Genomic DNA, 18,450 nt, shown 5'->3' with positions numbered 1-18,450 from the left:
CACGGATCGTATTTTGTAAGACGGATCTATTATTTGATTCATTTATGAAAAAAATATTACTTTTATGCTAAGAGTATTACTTTTTATTGTGAATATCAGTAGGGTTGACCGTCTCACAAATAAAAATTCGTGAGATCGTCTCACAAGAGACCAACTCTTTAGTTTAAATTCAAGTTCAAACTTTAACAGAATGGAATTGGAGCCCATTTAATAAAATTCAGTTGTTTGAATTCAAATATTAGATTGTAAATATTAATGTGGTCAATTTGATTCATATATCTTGAATAGTAAATATTTTTTTTAAAAAAAAGTTATTTAAATTTTGACAGCACAACATAATCAAATTTGTAGTTGCTATATTTATTGACTCTTGAATCCTTGATGTGTTGGGAGGACCCCTACTCAATTATCAATGCTCATCACATGGGGGGTTTTGAGTTATGAGTTATGGCCATTAATCCGTTCCAACTTTTTTGAATATTTATTAAGTTTATGAAAGTAATGTTTCTTCGAGAAATTTCTTACATACCCTTTAAAAAAATTAAAGTAGGTCTCTTGTGAGACGGTCTCACGAATATTTATCTGTGAGACGGGTCAACTCTACCGATATTCACATTAAAAAGTAATACTCTTAGCATAAAAAGTAATATTTTTCATGAACGACCCAAATAAGAGATCTGTCTCACGAAATATGACCCGTGAGATCGTCTCACGCAAATTTTTGTCAAAAAATTAAATATATTATTATATAATTTCACTCAAACATATAATTAATTTTACGTATGAGGTGTGAGAGAACGAGGGACTCAAAACTTTTTAAATCTTTCAAGTGGTGTTTGGAAGATACACATGTTGGTCGGTCTCCACCCTATGCCTTTCCAACATAGAATGAAACGCTTTATAGTTTGGGCGGAAAATTCATATCAGATCCAACGTCTTTAATGTATTTGGAATCATAGCGTCTATGTCCGATCATGTAAAACTCACACTCCAAATGTTTTGAGGCTATTGAATCTCGTACAAAGGTAAAAGCCTACAACAATTGATACAAGAAAAACAAACTTTATATCACTCAAACTTTGGTTAGAGTATCTATTTTATCTCCTCGAAATTTAGCAAAACATTTTGGTTAAAGTATTTACATGAATTGAAAAATTAGCAAATTCACCTAATAAGTTGGTTTGTTTAAGGTTTTAGTAATCTAATTAGACGAGATTTAATATTAATTTCATTAATTAGTTTTTTTTATTCATTAGCCATTTTCGGTAAAACGTTGTTTGATATTCTTAACATGTCTAACAACATGTTAGTACTCTGGTTAAACCACATTTGAATTATTTAAATAAACAAAACTTAAAGAGCAGTTATCTTGTGAGACTTTCTCACGAATCTTTATCGGTGAGACAGGTCAATCCTATCGATATTCACAATGAAAAGTAAAACTCTTAGTATAAAAAATAATATTTTTCATGGGTGATTCAAATAAGAGATTGGTCTCACAAAATACGACATATAAAATTGTCTCACACAAGTTTTTTTCTTTATTAAATAGTATAATAATATATATAGATATATTTCCTTCAATATAAATATACTATGTTTTCCTAAAAATATAATCTCAATTGAAATTTAGAGAATCACTTTAGTCAAATTTTATTTTTAAAAAATAAACCGTTCAAAATATATTTGAGTTTGACTAAAGTCGTTCCCCTGAATTTGCCGTAGCTAGCGGCTCGTAACACGTGCCTCAGAAACATCACACGTGTCACCCTAGTCCGTCCGTCTCCTCCAAACCCCACCGTTTGAACTGCAAAACCCGTATCCTCCGACGTCTAACTGCTCAATCAAACAATGCTCAGTGCGCACCGCCGATGGCCATTTTCCGATCACTCATATCTCGATTCTTCCGATCTCCAAGTTTCCCCCGCGATTCATCTCGCCTCAGAACCTTTTTCTCCCTTTCTTTGACCTCTCCTTCCCCGATTTCAGCTCCATTTCTGCTTTACACCCCCGTGAAAAATTCCCATACGCACTTTCTCTTCCGTTCTAGGTTTCTATTCCCAATCGGTGGGCCACTATTCCTCTGCAATCCTCCCTGGAAGCTGTCCCAATCCGCCACCCCTCTCCTCCTCCAGCCCAACGTCGCCTCATACTTCATTAATCTCCGTGCCCTTAATTTACTCCAGAATCCCTCTTTTCCTCACAATTTACGTTTTCGACCTGCTCATGATGCGCAGAAGCTGTTGACCGAGGGTGCCGACGACAAATTTGGAATTGCGTCTGCAATAGATGCTCCCGGTAGTCATGGTGTAATCACCGGCAGTTACTTCAATCTTCCTAATTATATCTCATTCGCGCGGATGCTCTCCGGTCCATTGCTTGGATGGTGTGTTTTCAATTTTTCAATTTTATATTACCAACAGCAAAGTTTACTTCATTATGTCATATGTGTTATTTCTTTGTATATAGAGATTGATTGTGATTTTTTGGGAGCTTTGGAGGGAACTCCAGAGTGAAACATTATTGACTTAAAAAAAAAGGCTCCCTAAAGAATGTTTAATGTGCGCTATTTTAACCTTTTGGCTAGGCCGAATCAAGTGTTTATTGGTGCACTATTTTGCAGGATGATTGCAAATGACATGTATTCATATGCGTTTATTGGACTTGCTATATCTGGAGCTACTGATTGGGTATGAATGGTAGTTGCGGTTCCTTTGCAGTATTGTAATATGTATCCAATACTCATCTCCTCACGTCTCTACCTACATTTTTAGCTCGATGGTTACATAGCTAGGAAGATGGGAATCAATTCTGTAGTTGGGTCCTACCTTGATCCATTGGCCGACAAGGTTTGTTTCTGTTTTCTTTGTAATGGCATTGATATATGTTCAATATCAAGTAATCCTCCATCATGTTGCACCTGTTTTCGTATATTTGTTACAAAAATATGTTTAGTAACTTTGTTTGCTCATATGTGGCGATGATTACGTTTTGACAGGTTCTAATCGGATGTGTTGTGCTTGCAATGGTAGATAAGGATCTCCTACATCGTGAGTAAAACTTACGTTATTATTCCTGCACTACCTTATTTTTATAGTACAAAGTTTTTTACTTTCCTTGGGGTCAGGACATGATTTTTTTTATTACTCATGGTAATTTTGTTCAGTATTATGAATGTTGATTATTTATCTGCCTGTCTTTGTTTGAGTAAGCATCTATGTCCGTCCGCGCGTTTGTGTGTTATTTCCTATCATGTTCTGGATTAATTTCTTCATTATCCAGCATTTTGTTTCAGCCGGTATATAGTGTAGTACAGCCTTATTTTACTCTGGAAAACCAGATAGTTAAGAAACAGTTTTCTAGCCTTTTGGCTATTATTCACTACCTGTAAATCATTGCGATAGAGTTTATTTTTTGTTTATTTATTTTTATCGGGATAGAGTTTATTTGAATACGAGACATGTTCCTTATTTTGTACCTTATTTTGCATTTGTCTTAACTTGAAGCTGGACTGGTTTCACTTGTTGTTCTGCGTGATTTTGCTCTTGTTTGTGGTGCGGTCTATAAAAGAGCTAGCAGTTTGGCCTGGGAGGTGAGACCAATGTCATTCATAGCATTGGTTTGGCTATAGCTAGTATCTTGCCTTTCTTACTTCTTTTTTTCCATTTTTTTCGCAATTAGAGAAACAGTTGGCATGACTTCTTCAACCTGGATGGGGCGCATTCCCAAAAAGTTGAGCCTCTCTTGATAAGCAAGGTACACTATATGATATTTTGCACTTTGTGCGTCGAAAAAGAACTTGAAAAGGCTGCAAATTACCTTTTTCTCCTACCTCGGTATAGTTATAGAGTGTTATTTAAGGTATTATATGTGTCTTGATTTGTGGTTTCTAATCTGGAATTAGTGTAAGTTGTCAAAGATTTTAACATTTCTCAATTTGTGCTTGGCGCACAATTGGTATCATTGTAAATGGTGTCAAATCTGTGTACAAGATTTTAACCTATGGTTATAAAACAATATTCTTCCCGTCCACAGTTAAATACGGTGCTCCAGTTGGTCCTGGTTGCGGCTAGCTCTTCTTCAGCCAGAATATGGGAATGAAGAAACCCAATTTTTTATCTACATCTTGAGGTAACTTTCATCAAATCGTCCATGTTTCCATGGAATTCTGAATGATGATTAAATTATCCTATTATTTTGGTTTGGTGCAGTTGGGTTGTGGCTTCTACAACGGTGGCGTCAACTGCAGCATATGGGGCACAATATCTGAGAAATGGAACCAAATTTGTAAAGAAGCCCCAGGCCAGAACATGAACAGTGCACCTGGCTGCTCTATTATTCGCCACAGCAGCTGAGATGTTCTTTGGAGCCAAGTTATCATGTGTGATTTCTTGGTGTCTCCGCAAAAACGAACGATACATCTTCAGATTATGAGACGCGGATAAAGTGAGCTTTAGACCATTACAGGTTTCATGATCACTTTTTGGTTTACTACTTGTATCGTATACACAATTGGGATTTCTGTATTACAAAGGTTAATGCCCCACCCCTTTTCTCAAAATATGAATAATAATAGTAATAATAATAATAATAATAAAGAGTCTCAATTTACATTTGGATGTTAACACTCCGTATATGTTGTGAAAAATCTTACATTTTTATTATGGAAAAAAAAATATCCCCATTTTCTTTACCAACATCTAGTAAAATGCATAAGCAGGCATGCCCAAACAAATAGTTATTGCCTAATTCCTGAGATACAAAAATCTTGATCTTTCCCAAAAAAAATCTGGAATAAACAGAATGTATCGTCAGAACCAAACTACAATAACCGCAATAGGAAAACAGGTCCTGGATATAACATCTATAGGTAGTGTTCCAAACCTTGATATGAAAAATGCAAAGGAATAACATGTATTTTCTCGCTTGAAAACATTGCATTACATTGTAAACCTTAGATTAGGCACTGTCCATGCGGTAGCATGAACAAATCCAAAACCAAGAAAACAAAGCACCATTTTCAATAAAATAAAATCGAAAAAAAGGAAAAAATTAGAACTCCCTACTCTATTTTGGTAAAGTTTTCCTCAATCTCATCCCAAGCACCAGCATTCCTCGAGAACTTCTCCTTCACCTGCCCAATAATCCACCTTGCTTCATCAATCTTTTCGATGCTCGCTAACCCATCAACGAGAGATTTCATAGTCGACATATTTGGTACCCAACCTTCCGACATACTCTCCTTACAGATAGCTAACGCACTCTCAAAATCCTGTCCTCGGCACATATAATAAATCAGCGTAAAATAACACTTGGCATCCGGCTTCAATTTTGAATCAATCATCTCCTTGAACAAGCTCTTGGCTATTTCCATTTTTCCTTCAACGCAAAACCCGTGAATCAAATGGTTATATGTCACCCGATTTGGCTTCATTCCCCTGCCCAAGATTGTGTCCAGCAACACCTTTGCTTCCGTGGATCTCTTAAGCTTACACAAGCTCTGAATCCTGACATTGTATATCCCGATACTGGTTGCCACACCATGTTTCTTCATCAATTCCATCATTTTACCCACGTCGCTAAATTTTTCCTCCTTGTAAAACCCTGCAATCACAGTGGCAAATGTTGTTCCGTTGGGTTTTATTCCCTTTCTCTCCATCTCTGCCAAGATAGAGTGTGATGAATTCGCACTGCCCGACTCGCAGAATCCCTTCAGGACAGTGTTGTACGTTTCCAAAGTCGGTGCCAAGCCATACTTCTTAGGATACTCTGAAAAGACCCTCTTCATTTCGCCGTATTCCCCTGCTAAAATACACGAAAACAACAGGGAGTTCAAAGTCTTGACGCTTCTACCGACGCCCAGCTGAGGCATTTCGTCGAACAGCTTGACAGCGTCACCGATAAGACCCGCCTGGCCGTATAAGATAACGAAATGGGACACAAAGCGTTCGGATTTGAAATCAGGCCGGGTAACGGACTCCTTTATGAGGCTCCGAATGCCTTCGTAATAGTGTGATTGTTTCAGGCTCGAAATGGCTCGCGAGTAGGCAACTCGATCGAGGTGCGACTCTGGAGTTAGGGCGGCGGCTCGGCAGATGTCGAGAATGCGTTCTGGGTTTTTCTCGAAGCGGATGAGTGAGAGTGCGGAGCGGGATTTCTCTTTGCTTGTGAGGAGCGATTTGGAATCTGGATTCAAAATCGAGGAGGAGAAAAGGCGGAAGCTTTGGAGACTCGACGATCGGAGATTGCAGCGTAATGCCATTGGTTTGTTTAAGGGTGCTGAGCCGTCTGGACTTGCAATCGGGGGGTTTATGTAATAGAAAATGTTTATCAAAATTAAATTATCAAATTTTGTTTTTCATCCAATTTTTTTCTGTCATTTCAATTTCAAAAACAGATAATTTTCATCTTAATTTTGTTAAAAAAATTATTCTCTAATTTTTCTGTAGACCACAAACATTATCTGACAATAAATTTAATTTCTTCTCTACTTTTTCTAAAAACCAAATGGATTAAAATATATAACTGTTCCCTTAAGCACAATATTAAATTTAACCGGGAATATTAAATCATGTCAAAATCGCTCTTTAAAAGTTACTTAAAATATTTTTACGACATAATTATCCTGTAATAGGTAAAAACCATAGAAAATAAAATAACAATTTGTAATTGATTAAGACAAAAACTTGTGTTAGACGGTCTCACCGGTCGTATTTTGTGAGATAGATCTCTTATTTGAGTCATTCATGAAAAAATATTACTTTTTACGCTAAGGAAGTGTTTGGTAGGGATGATAAGGTGGGTTTATAATTTTTAACCCACTTTATCTCTTGTTTGGTACGAGTGATTATTTCACCAAGTCGATCCCTCATATGAATGATTAGGTTATATTAGCTGGGATAAAATAATCATTCCTCACCCCTTATGATTATTTATCCTACTTTTAATTCATCATATTTTTTCAATTTTACCCTTCTCCTAAATCCAAACTCACCGCCACTTCCCTCAACCGACCGCCCACCGACCACTCTCGTCGCCCGCCGCCCGCCGTCGCCTGCCACTGCACGCCACCGACTCCGCCGGCCGCCGACGCCGATCGCCTCTTCCGACCCCCGCCGGCCGCCACCGCGGCCGACCACCCCCTCCTCTTGCCGCATCCGCCGCCGCCTCCGACTGACAATCACACCGCTGGCCGACCACCACCGCCGCAAAAATGGAAAGACAATTTCGTCAATTCATCTAAAGATTATTATTTATCTCATTCTTAATAATCATACCAAACATAATATTATTTTATCATTATCTACTTCAATCATTCTTTTTATCATTTATTTGTTAATCATTTTGTAATCCTATCATTTAAACCAAACATAGCCAAAGTATTATTTTTTATTCTGAATATCGATAGAGTTTACCCGTCTCATAGATAAAGATTCGTGAGACCGTCTTACAAGAGACCTACTCTTGATTTAGGGTTAGAGAATATGGGGGATCATTTCTTGTGCGATAACAAGAGAAATAATCAACAAAATGGTTTTTTTCTATTTTATTATATATGCTCAAATGCAAACCAACGAGAAGAATTTTACATTGTTCACATGCCAAAAAAAATTAACTTGCTAATATACCATGGACACTTTTGGGCCAGGGGACTTCTAAAACAGCTCCTAATGCAATTTCAAACAGATCCTCACGTACATTACATGATCGATGATTCAATTCTGTTGGACATCCTCCGGTGGAGCAGCGAATCTTATATTAGCAGGCCTGGCTGCCACTACAGGTTCGTCCGCAAATAATGATCTGATCAAACCTGGAGTTCTCAGGGGTCTTCGACCAGTCATTCTCGGGTACACGTCTTGAAGAAAATAGTAGGCATGACCAGCTATCATACCCTGACAATTCAATATTTTTGGGTAAGACAAAAAAAAAACTGGCACATTCAGTAAATATTTAGAGTACTTGTACATCTACAAGTTCATTATCAAACAAATAGTATTGAAACCTTTGCCACAAACCAATTATATCACACGAAATGATAATCTCCCCATCATTGGCATGCATATGATATTGTGAAACACCGTTCAAAAACTTAACCCAAAGTGCCTAAAATATCTGTCACTTTAAGATAAAGATTCATAGAACCAATTGCAATATTGCATCAGTGAGGACTTACCAGTAGATCCACCCAAGCACTAGCACCGACAAGGACAGAAAACCCAAGGAGGACCTGCAGAAAGGTAAACAAAATGTCACACACACTGTTACCAGATGTATGGACATAACTATAATTGACCAAGTGTAGTTGAAGGTACGCCCTCAAAATGCGACAATAAATAACTTTTCCCTCTTATTACTCACACATTTACCAAACAATTGGGGAGTAAGACATTGATGCTGATAATAAAATTAGGAACCTTCTCAAAATGCCAACACATATAGACTCTGATTAAATTAAATGCGAAGGTTAGAAATGAGTGAAATTATTGTGAGGAAAATTGAACAAGCATCCATGCAACTGGTTGATGAAAATTTAAGCCCACTTACCCATGGTAAATAGGCTGCTGTGAATGTAAAGAGGCCCAAAAAGCTCATGTGGATGAAGGGATTCTGCTTGCTCCATACATATACCTACAAAATAAGAAAAGCAAGATTCAAGGAGAAGTAAGGTTCGACAGCGATGAGAATGCAATTGTTAAACGTGCAGTTTTTCTGGCCACAGGCAGCATACCATCATAAATGTGAGTGAGTTGCTAAGGAAGATGATCTTTGCAAATGACTCTGAGACATAAGGAATCATCCCACCGATAAGAACGATGCCAGTCAAAACTGATGCACCAAACAACAGCATGTAGAAGAAATCGGCTGTCCTCCCACGGAAGGAATTCTCTTCAAGAAGCTTGCAATATCGAGCAAGAAAGAACATGTGGAACAGAAAGTCCAAATCTGTATTTAACAGTGTTATCAAAAGGAAATATTGATTGACAAAAAACTCATCAAGTTGGAGGCTAACTTCCTCCAAAATAAAGCAAAAATAACTCCGGCTAAAATGAATCTGTGACGCATTAAAAATCGAATGCAGCATCGTCAAATTGTCTAAAAAAAACGTATCCCCATGCACATCTGCATGTCTGCGACAATTTTTTTTAATAAGAAACACAGATTAATTAGCCTGCATCTAATCAGCTCATCATAGGCCAATATCTGCACCAAAACCTTTTTATCCATTTATTAAGTATGAACAAAGAACCAAAAAAACAAAAGAAGTAAATTTTGCAGTTAGACGTGAGAAACATCCCACTGTACCACGAAAAAAAGAAAAAATGCCTACATCATACATGTACATGATTTGGACCAATAGAAACATTTAACAAATAGAGTAAAGTTTCTAAAAATAAGGAACAATAAACACATCCAAGCATGTATTCAATGACAAAGAGTAAAATAGCAGCAGAATTATTGGGAGGTTTATAATGTCAAAATGGCCAAGGCACGGACATCATTCCCTAAATATTTGATAGCATACAGTAATGATCATAGGCAGCAGACATGATTAAATTGAGCTTGAGCCCCACGAAATGACTTATTTTCATTCATTCATCACTAAATAAATACAAAAAATGAAGGATAGAAGACAGATTAGTTACCCATTTTACGAAAATACAAGAAATTGGTAATAACCCGCCATATTTGGTAATGTTTCACCACGAGCTTGGGATTCAAGTACAAATCATAAGGGGATATTATCTGCAAATCACAACAAATAAATGCAACTTAGTAAAGTGCCCAATCCAAAAACCTCTGAAAGAAGACAAATACGCCAATAGCTTGGTGCTTTTTCCCTGCAAACCAATAAGTTCGTATTTAACCCCCAAAAATAATCAGAACCACTAAAACTGTCTTCAGCACCAAAGATGCAGCCTATATTACTTGAAAACCTATATGATGTCATACAAAAAAACACAAAACATACAAGATTCCATTTTTCCTATAAAAAACAATAAAGATTTCTCCAGAATATCAAAACTTGAAAATGAAAAAGGAACAAGTAAACAGGCACAATAAATTACATCGAGAGAGCAACCAATCGTCGTCACAATCGCAGCTGTGAGGTAAGACCTCGTTATTATTGGCATCTGTTTGTACCATTCCTCCACGGCTTGTGCCATTCTATTTGCTCCAATACCCTCAATCAACTGATCAAACCACGAAAACCCTAACCAAAATCTCCAACAAATTCAACAACACCAAATACCACGAAATTGAGAGAAGACGTAGAATTATCAACAAAGTTGAAAAATTATTTCGATGAAATCGAGTTTTGATTATCCGGTTTCCTATATACATACACCGATTGTATAAATTGAAGAGGTTTTACTTTTCTCAACGTTTTGATTATCCGGTTTCCTATATATAAAATATAATAAACTAAAAAGATTTAGTAATTATATTATTAATGACAAAAATTTGTGTGAGACGGTCTTACATATCTCTTATTTGAGTCATCTATAAAAAAATATTACTTTTTATACTAAGAGTATTACGTTTTATTGTGAATATCGATATGGTTAACCCGTCTTATAAATAAAGATTCATGAGACCGCATAACAAAAAATCTACTCATTATCAATTTGTAAATAATTTGATGTTTATTTAAATAAGGATGGGTGTGTGACAGTATTATATTAAATAATTGATAAAATTATGTTTGTAAAAATATAATAATTATTGGTTTTTTAAAAATCATGTCAAAAAAAATCTAAAAACTTATTTAAACAGAAATTTTAATTTTTCTAAGAAGAGTCTTATAAAAATAATTGACTAAATTGTTTGCACACGAGATGATTATTTTATAAATAAAATTTGTACAAGTTTGTCGCGCATATACTATATAATATAATACATGAGATACATAGAATAGCTACTGTTGGGATCATATAGTAATATTTTTAAACAAAAAATACTCCTTGAGATTCTCAAAAATATATCATCGTTATTTAATTAAAAAATATTAAGAGGATGTTGATGCAGTTTACAAAATTAAACTTTAACAACCATTCGTTAATAAATTTATGAGTATGTTTCACGTGCAACGTTCTCATGGAATTATATATGTAAGATGAATTGATCGAGTCCATATTTACAATAAAATATAATATTTTTAATTAAAAATATATATTTTTACTTAAATCATTATTACACAATATTTTTTCATAACGTAATTGATAAAAAATGACAATTTTACAGTGAAAATTAATATTTTAAATTTAAAAATAATATTTTTCATAAGTCGAATTTTTTTCACTAAAATCAACATATATTACATAATATTTTGTGGTGAAAAATAATAATTTTAATAAGTCAGTTCAGAGATCTATCTCACGGTATCAATGTGATTTTAAAAAAAAAATTATTATAAGTTCACTATCAATTTATAACTAATAAGTTTATAAAAAATATTTAAACTATACAAATAAGTGTGATCAAAACTCTCATATATAATTAATATATAATATAATATATAAGAATATTAATAATAACTATTAAAAGACTATATGTATTAAGTTTTTCCAATATTTATTTTCCAACTCCGGGAAATTTTCAAAAGATCATTGACAAAAATAATAACCCAACGGAGTAAAAATTTAATAATAGAATAAATTTTAAATTAATTAAAGAACACAATAATAAATAAAAATAATATTAAAATGTAATTAATATAACATTCAACGATATTTATAATTATTATATTATAAAATTTTACTTTGAAATTTCGATAAATTGAATTTTGATTTAAAATTTTTGATATTATATAAATCGATTTAAAAATATTCATATCATATTAATATTTAATATTTAGAGGCCAAAGATCCTCGACGTCGTTATCTCTTAATCCGTATTAGGGTTCCGCTTCTCCAATTCCTCTCGACGATGATGCATCCGCCCAACTCCAATGTCCCATCTCATATGGCTCCGCCTCCTCAATACCAGCAATACCCTCAACAACAGCAATCTCATCAATGGATGGCGCAGCCACCGCAATACCATGTCCCTCTGCCACAGCAGCCACCGGCTTCTGGCTACTATTACCAGCAGCCTCCACAACAGTCTATGTACGCCCCCGATCCGACGGGTCAGGCGCATCCCGCGGCGGACGACGGGATCCGGAGTCTCTGGATTGGTGATCTGCAGTATTGGATGGACGAGCAGTATTTGATCAGCTGTTTCGGCACTTCCGGGGAGGTATACGTGAATACCTGCACTCTTCAATTTCTTATGTGATTTTTAAAAAAAATCCAGGAAGGCTGGTTCCTAGTATTTGGAAAGTTTAGTGCTCGAGTCAAATTTTCCAAGTTTTATTCTTTCTTTAATTAAGTCTTGTTTTGTTTCTTTCGTTTGCATTTCTGATTCGTTGATCAGGTTTTTCGCCCGTATGAGATTCCGATTTAGGTTGTAAACTATTAGGTTTGCGTTATGCCGACTCATCTCTTAGCATTTGAGTGTAGTGTTTTGAGAATAAATTATTTGTATCTGGGCGCTTGATACTTCGGGTAAGAGATCTAAATTGTAATACTAGGAAAATCTTAGCCTAATGTAAATCTTTGTGCCCATAATTAAATGACCTTGACCCTGAACTAGAAATTGTTTTGCACTTTGTTCTTAGTGTCTTAAATACCTGAACTACATTGTTTTGAGCTGGACCCTAGAAATTCGCTGTTTTCATATGCACTTGGGATTTGGGAACAATGTGGCATAATTTTTCGTGGTGGTTCTTTCATCTTTCCCTTGAACTGAGAGAGATAATGCAGTCTACCCCTGAAATTGGTCTAGTTTTGAGTGCTTAATATATATTTAAGGGCTTATTACACGTTCTTTTAGGCTCTGCACCCACCCGAAATCTGAGATGCAGACGACTTCACCAAGCTCACTTCTCCCATATTTCGTACCTTGTTTTCTGTTACTGTGATTTTATCCTTAATCACCTCACAATATAGTCAACCATTTGATGTTCATTTATAATTATTATAATTATAATGTAGATTTCAATGAAGGCAGTTTTAGCGATCAAGAATCAGGATATCATACATATAGTTGTTTTTTTATATATGACATACTGGAATGAGGCTTTGGAATAAATGGAGGTTGGCGATGTCATGTCAATCATTTAGTCTAAAATACGTGATTGTTCTCATTAGGATTTTTAATATCGAGGAAGAAAATGGAAAACTATAAAGCTCAGGTCACACGGGGTGCAAATAATTTTTACGAGTGTAAGACATACCTGACTTGTGATAGAGACATGGAGTTAAGATGACATATTCCATTGGGGGCAATCATGGATTGTGAAACTCTACAACAACAAAGTTCAGTTGTCAAGAAGTCGAAAAATAATAGATTTCAAAAGATAAAATACTGAAGAACCCTATATACAGGGAGAAAAGGTGAATTTAATCATGTGTGACACAAGATGTTTCATGTTAGATTGCGATAAATTTATTGGGAAAACATTTAACTAGTGCCATACTGGAAATTGGACATATGACCTACAATACGATGCAGCCTGTTGAACTTCATCAAGGTTTTTTTTGGTTTTGGATCTTATGTAGCTGTTTTTCTCCCTAGGTGGTGTCTGCTAAAGTTATCCGTAACAAGCAAACTGGCCAACCAGAAAGTTATGGCTTTATTGAATTTGTCAGCCATGCTGCTGCTGAAAGGAGCCTTCAGACTTATAACGGCACTCCCATGCCCAATGTTGAGCAAACATTTAGACTGAACTGGGCATCTATGGGAGCGGGTGAAAAACGTGATGATTCTCCTGAGTACACAATTTTTGTTGGAGATTTGGCATCTGATGTTACTGATTACATGCTCATAGAAACTTTTAGGGCCTCTTATCCTTCAGTTAAGGGTGCGAAGGTTGTCACAGATGCGATAACTGGGCGTCCAAAGGGCTATGGGTTTGTGAGATTTTGTGATGAAACTGAACAATTGCGTGCCATGAATGAGATGAATGGAATGTTTTGTTCCTCTAGGCCGATGCGAATTGGTGCAGCTGCTAACAAACAAAAAGTGGGGAATCAGAACAAAGGTATGTCTGTTTCTTGCATTAAATTTTTAGATGGCTACTGGAGTATCGATGAACTTGCCTGTTCTGGGTTTGATCTTTTCTTTTATTCTCGTCTGTTCTGATATCTGAATTTGGATGTCTCAATGCATTGAGGAATCATCTAGTGTGGTGTTATTTGCTTTTTAGAGTTTGTTGCTTTCTTGAATTCTTGAAGATAAGGACAGCTTGTGGTGTCATTTCCTTCCAGTGCTTTGAACATTTTAGGTTCTGACATATTAAAACTTTGCGTAATCTTATAAAAGGCTATGGTTGTCTCATAGCAGGGTGATTGGAAGCTCTATCATATAGTGGCCTGGAGCCAATGTGAGCTGAAATGATAACTCTTTAGTGCCTGGTTTTTTTGTAGGTCAGTTTTAATTTAATGCTGCTTACTTTTGAGTCCTCAAGGAATTGATTATTTTCAGATCCAACTCTAATCATGTGAAGTAAATGCAACCCTATAATTACTTCTGTTTAAAGGGCTGTCCATGGAAATTGGGAAGTAATACAAGGCCACTGAAACTGCTTACTCCAAACAGTTTTAATTGTCTTTGTATCTCATACTTTGAACAATGCTTCGATATGTCTTGGTACAGTTCCTTTAAGATCATGCTCACCAAGATTGGAAATTAATACACTCGAAACATCCTGTTAGTTGTGCTCCTCACTGCTATAAAAGTGATTGTCTTTAGTTGGACAAATAAATGCTGGAAATGTTGGCAGTGGTGCTTTCATTTGATGTTCTGCTATTAAGGGATACTTTAGAAGCATCTCCACTGGCCTTTGTGCTTGTTCCTTACCCTAGTTCTAGGCTTCCAACTCCGAGAGTTTCGGTCATTGGAGCTGCCAGAAGAGTGATCCTTTTTAGCCAGGAAAGTAGCTTTTGCATGCTTTGTGAGGTGGTGTGGCTCAAACTGAATGACGCATAGCTGAGAAATAGTCGCACAAAAGGCAAGGTGGCCAACATTTTTATTTTTTAGTTAGTTATCTTGGCTAGTCTGAACTGAGTTATTTTCTGCTTTTTGCCCATGCTTGATCTTTGGTTGTATAACACTATTTTTATGGCTACGTATCCAGCTGTTACGCTGCTTATGCTTCCTTACTAAAGATACCTCAGAAGTATAATACCCAATTCTTTTATATTCTTTTTTAGTTGCTGTCATCTTCATAGTCAACAGCTGTCTTTAGAATGGTGTGGCTTTCATTGTTGGATAATTGGTGGAATGACGCTCGAATGGGATGTCTCAGTTTCTTATTCACTTGATGTGTTTAGTGTGGACTGTCATTGGTTTTTATTTGTTCTTCAACACCAATTTTTTCTGTCGTTTACTTTTCAAGTATTTTCCGCTGTTTCCTCACATATCTTACAATTGCAGCATCATACCAGACGTCACAAGGAATCGCAAGTGAGGATGATCCAACTAACACCACGGTGAGTAAAATGTACTGATATTTGCATGTGTGTGCTTTTGTAACGAAGCATGTGCTCATGGTTTATAGGCTTTTTCCTTGCAGATATTTGTCGGGAATTTGGATTCCAATGTTACTGATGAGCAATTAAGACAGCTGTTTGGGAATTTTGGACAGTTGCTCCATGTAAAAATACCTGCAGGCAAACGATGTGGATTTGTTCAGTTTAGTGACAGGTAAATTGAGGGTATTAAATATTTTCCTCTCTTTAGTCAAGTGTTTAAAAAGTGCATATAAAAACTTGTCTTGTACTCATAAATAATAACAGAAGATGCGCGGAACAAGCTATAAATATTTTAAATGGAACCCAGTTGGGAGGACAAAGCATTCGACTCTCATGGGGTCGTAGTCCGTCAAACAAACAGGTTCAACTCATGTAACTTTTGTTTGGTCCTTTTTACTTTTGTTGTATGTGATTTAATTATCCAACCTTCCTGCCTCAGGTTGATACAAATCAGTGGAATGGTGGATATTATGGATATACCTCTGGTTATGAAACCTATGGATATACTCAACCAGCACAGGATCCAAACTTCTACTATGCAGGGTACACTGGATACGGGGACTACCCACCACAGACACAGCAACAGCCGCAGGTATATCCAACGATTGCCATGTCAGAAATTTTAGCAAATGCATGCTTGCTTCCTATAAAAAATATTCTATTCCTCTCTTTCTCATTTATGCTCTCCGACAGTATTTGTGTGGAAGGTTTTTGGGAATCTCTGTTTGTCTGGCACGACTAAGTTGTTGCGAATTTTTTTGTTTGTTGCCTATTGTATTACAAAAGATATTTTATGGTTCCCCTTGTCTTTGTATTACCATCGTAGTTTTGTGCTGTCCGTGACTATCATAATCTGCCTAGTTTAAACTGATATTAAGTTTGAAAAATTGTGTTTGAATTTAATTTTTTAGGATTAAATATACTTCTACACACCTCCCCCACGTGTTGACGCATGTAATATTTACGCCCCTATTCTCAGGACACACCACCTTTGAAGATCATGGTCTTGGATATTCTTTTAGATAAGTACTTCCTGAATAATGTGATTGTCCTGGTCAAGCTTTCAACACTGAATCCAATCATCTCTACCATATTTTTTTGTTTCTTTTCAATTCTCTGTAATTGCTGCCATAAGTACTGGAACTGCCACATTAACCTCAAGCACAACCCCCCAACCAAAAAAAAAAAACACACACACATGCTTCAGTGCATCATAAAGACTTGGTCTATCATTGTTGGGAATTACTGAAACACTTCTCTTCCCTGTCACTTCAGATCAACTTTTTGTCTTTTCTTTTGTTTCTGCATGCTCTGTGTTTAATGTTTTATACAAATTTTAAAATAATTATATGTTGGTGTAGTGATGTGTCTCAAGCATCAAGAGGAAATCCGCAGCTTTTGATTGTGGATCATGAAGTTGGAGCTGTTAGCTGCTGTTGTGGTGGAATACTTGTATTAACTGGGTTCTTGTTTGGGATGGTTTGAATTCACTGTTTAATTTTTTCCTTTTTTCGAGTTTTGTTATCATAGCAATGAAAAAATGTTTGGATTTTATGGTTTTCATGGACAATGGCTGCATATGTTTGTTGTCTCCATATATAAAGTGTGGGGTATATGTTTTACGCATGTGCAGTTGGTCGACGAGGGATTGTTATGTTTGAAACATGAGCTTTTTCTTATTTGATGTTCCATTTTCGGAGTTTCACGTCCTTGTGTTGAATAGCTCCGTATGAAAATTCTAGTAAGCTTTTTGTTTTGTTATGATGGCGTCTGCACACAATCCTATATACGTGTATGGTGCAAAGTGTGTGTTCAGGGTGGCAACAGGAGGGTCGGTTTACGTTCATTTAATGAGTTGAAAGTGAGATAATCCAGTCTAATTGTCTCAGCTGAATCTCGACAGCCACTTCACCGTGTAATTATTATATATGGGTCCTGAGGGATGCCAAGAGAAGTCGCCCGATGAGTTTCCAAAGCATGCTACTGAATTGGGATGTGGAGGTGATATGAACAAATTATTTAAGAAACTTATTGGGGATTATTTAGTCCAGTTCATCTCATCTCGTTTCTTTTCCTCTGCTTTTAATATGTTGTTTTTTAACCTTTTCTTTTGGCCTTGTCTTTATTCAATTATGCGACGTTTGATATATGCCACGGGTTAACGAATGAAATAAATAGTAGTGGGAGTATAACTCCATAATTTTGTGTGTCCTGTTTCTTATCCTCTTGTGGGGGCGTGGACCATATATCGTGGACAAATGCGGGTGGGAATAGAGAACCAGTGGTGCCGAGCAGTCTTGAGCCCAATAAATTAATACGGTCAGTTTCATTTTCTTGAAAAAGGTGAGCACCACTCAATATTATTGTTTGTTCCACCTTCAAAATCTCTCACACTGCCTCCACTTACTGCCCATCCCAACCCAACCCAACCCCACCATCAAATCAATCATCTTTCCACTAAAAGGACTTCTTGGGTTTATATATCCTTTTCCCCTAACTTTTGCCCAAACTATTCGGCATTTTTTTACCCTGATAACGAGTCTCATCGCTGATCTCTGAGATTTACTAATCTCCACTATCATTACCGATAATTTGAATTAAGTCTTGCGTACGAGTCAAATCTGGCATGGGTTTGTTAGTAATTGTACACAAACTCCCAATGTTGCCAGTGACAGATGGGAATGAGAATGGTCAAAATATGATTAACATCATAGTCGAAAATTTATAGATAAAAAATCTTTTTCATACCTTAATCCATTCGGGTCGAATATTGAATTTTCTGTCAGATTTAGAGGAAATTGGCATCTTTAGTTTGGAATGGTTGGTTTGAATAACTCCTTCCAATAATGTGGGAGTAAATGATGCACAT

General features: G+C 36.1%; 4 protein-coding genes across 4 annotated transcripts; 2 read left to right on the top strand and 2 right to left on the bottom strand.

Annotated features, from left to right (window-relative positions):
- Positions 1–1,690: 1,690 nt before the first annotated feature.
- On the top strand, positions 1,691–4,491 carry LOC142523216 (CDP-diacylglycerol--glycerol-3-phosphate 3-phosphatidyltransferase 1, chloroplastic-like). Its single transcript, XM_075626898.1, is given in 9 exon segments — positions 1,691–2,386; positions 2,624–2,690; positions 2,775–2,849; positions 2,999–3,050; positions 3,507–3,592; positions 3,682–3,756; positions 4,036–4,071; positions 4,073–4,131; positions 4,212–4,491. Coding segments are annotated over 9 exon segments (1,068 nt in total). The 5' UTR covers positions 1,691–1,871; the 3' UTR covers positions 4,315–4,491.
- A 400-nt stretch (positions 4,492–4,891) lies between these two features.
- LOC142522652 (pentatricopeptide repeat-containing protein At1g11630, mitochondrial-like) lies at positions 4,892–6,311 on the bottom strand. The gene has a single exon (XM_075626173.1). The coding sequence runs from the start codon at positions 6,260–6,262 to the stop codon at positions 5,063–5,065; it is 1,200 nt and encodes a 399-aa protein (XP_075482288.1). The 5' UTR covers positions 6,263–6,311; the 3' UTR covers positions 4,892–5,062.
- A 1,208-nt stretch (positions 6,312–7,519) lies between these two features.
- Positions 7,520–10,394, bottom strand: LOC142522653 (derlin-2.2-like). Its single transcript, XM_075626174.1, has 6 exons — positions 10,071–10,394; positions 9,648–9,747; positions 8,732–8,946; positions 8,548–8,631; positions 8,177–8,230; positions 7,520–7,895 (listed from the first exon to the last, which is right to left on the bottom strand). Exons 1-6 carry the CDS (start codon positions 10,167–10,169, stop codon positions 7,716–7,718), a joined length of 732 nt encoding a protein of 243 aa, XP_075482289.1. The 5' UTR covers positions 10,170–10,394; the 3' UTR covers positions 7,520–7,715.
- Positions 10,395–11,857: 1,463 nt separating this feature from the next.
- Positions 11,858–17,260, top strand: LOC142522651 (polyadenylate-binding protein RBP45-like). Its single transcript, XM_075626172.1, has 7 exons — positions 11,858–12,243; positions 13,624–14,089; positions 15,484–15,539; positions 15,623–15,753; positions 15,846–15,942; positions 16,021–16,173; positions 16,943–17,260. The coding sequence occupies exons 1-7, from the start codon at positions 11,932–11,934 to the stop codon at positions 16,943–16,945; spliced, it is 1,218 nt and encodes a 405-aa protein (XP_075482287.1). The 5' UTR covers positions 11,858–11,931; the 3' UTR covers positions 16,946–17,260.
- The last annotated feature ends 1,190 nt before the right edge of the window (positions 17,261–18,450 follow it).

The sequence above is a fragment of the Primulina tabacum genome, chromosome 13, assembly GCF_025594145.1.
Source record: "Primulina tabacum isolate GXHZ01 chromosome 13, ASM2559414v2, whole genome shotgun sequence".
NCBI lineage: Eukaryota > Viridiplantae > Streptophyta > Magnoliopsida > Lamiales > Gesneriaceae > Primulina > Primulina tabacum.
This window is presented reverse-complemented; position numbering and strand designations above follow the sequence as displayed.

Bases quoted from the DNA above. Each gene is read 5' to 3' on its own strand.
- LOC142522652 (XM_075626173.1), bottom strand. From the start codon at position 6,262: ATGGCATTACGCTGCAATCTCCGATCGTCGAGTCTCCAAAGCTTCCGC.
- LOC142522653 (XM_075626174.1), bottom strand. From the start codon at position 10,169: ATGGCACAAGCCGTGGAGGAATGGTACAAACAGATGCCAATAATAACG. The intron at 8,632-8,731 runs GTATGCTGCCTG...CTTATTTTGTAG, and splicing joins ACTCACTCACATTTATGATG to GTATATGTATGGAGCAAGCA. The intron at 7,896-8,176 runs GTAAGTCCTCAC...TTGAATTGTCAG, and splicing joins GTGCTTGGGTGGATCTACTG to GGTATGATAGCTGGTCATGC.
- LOC142522651 (XM_075626172.1), top strand. From the start codon at position 11,932: ATGATGCATCCGCCCAACTCCAATGTCCCATCTCATATGGCTCCGCCT. The intron at 12,244-13,623 runs GTATACGTGAAT...TTTTCTCCCTAG, and splicing joins GTTTCGGCACTTCCGGGGAG to GTGGTGTCTGCTAAAGTTAT. The intron at 15,540-15,622 runs GTGAGTAAAATG...TTTTCCTTGCAG, and splicing joins ATGATCCAACTAACACCACG to ATATTTGTCGGGAATTTGGA.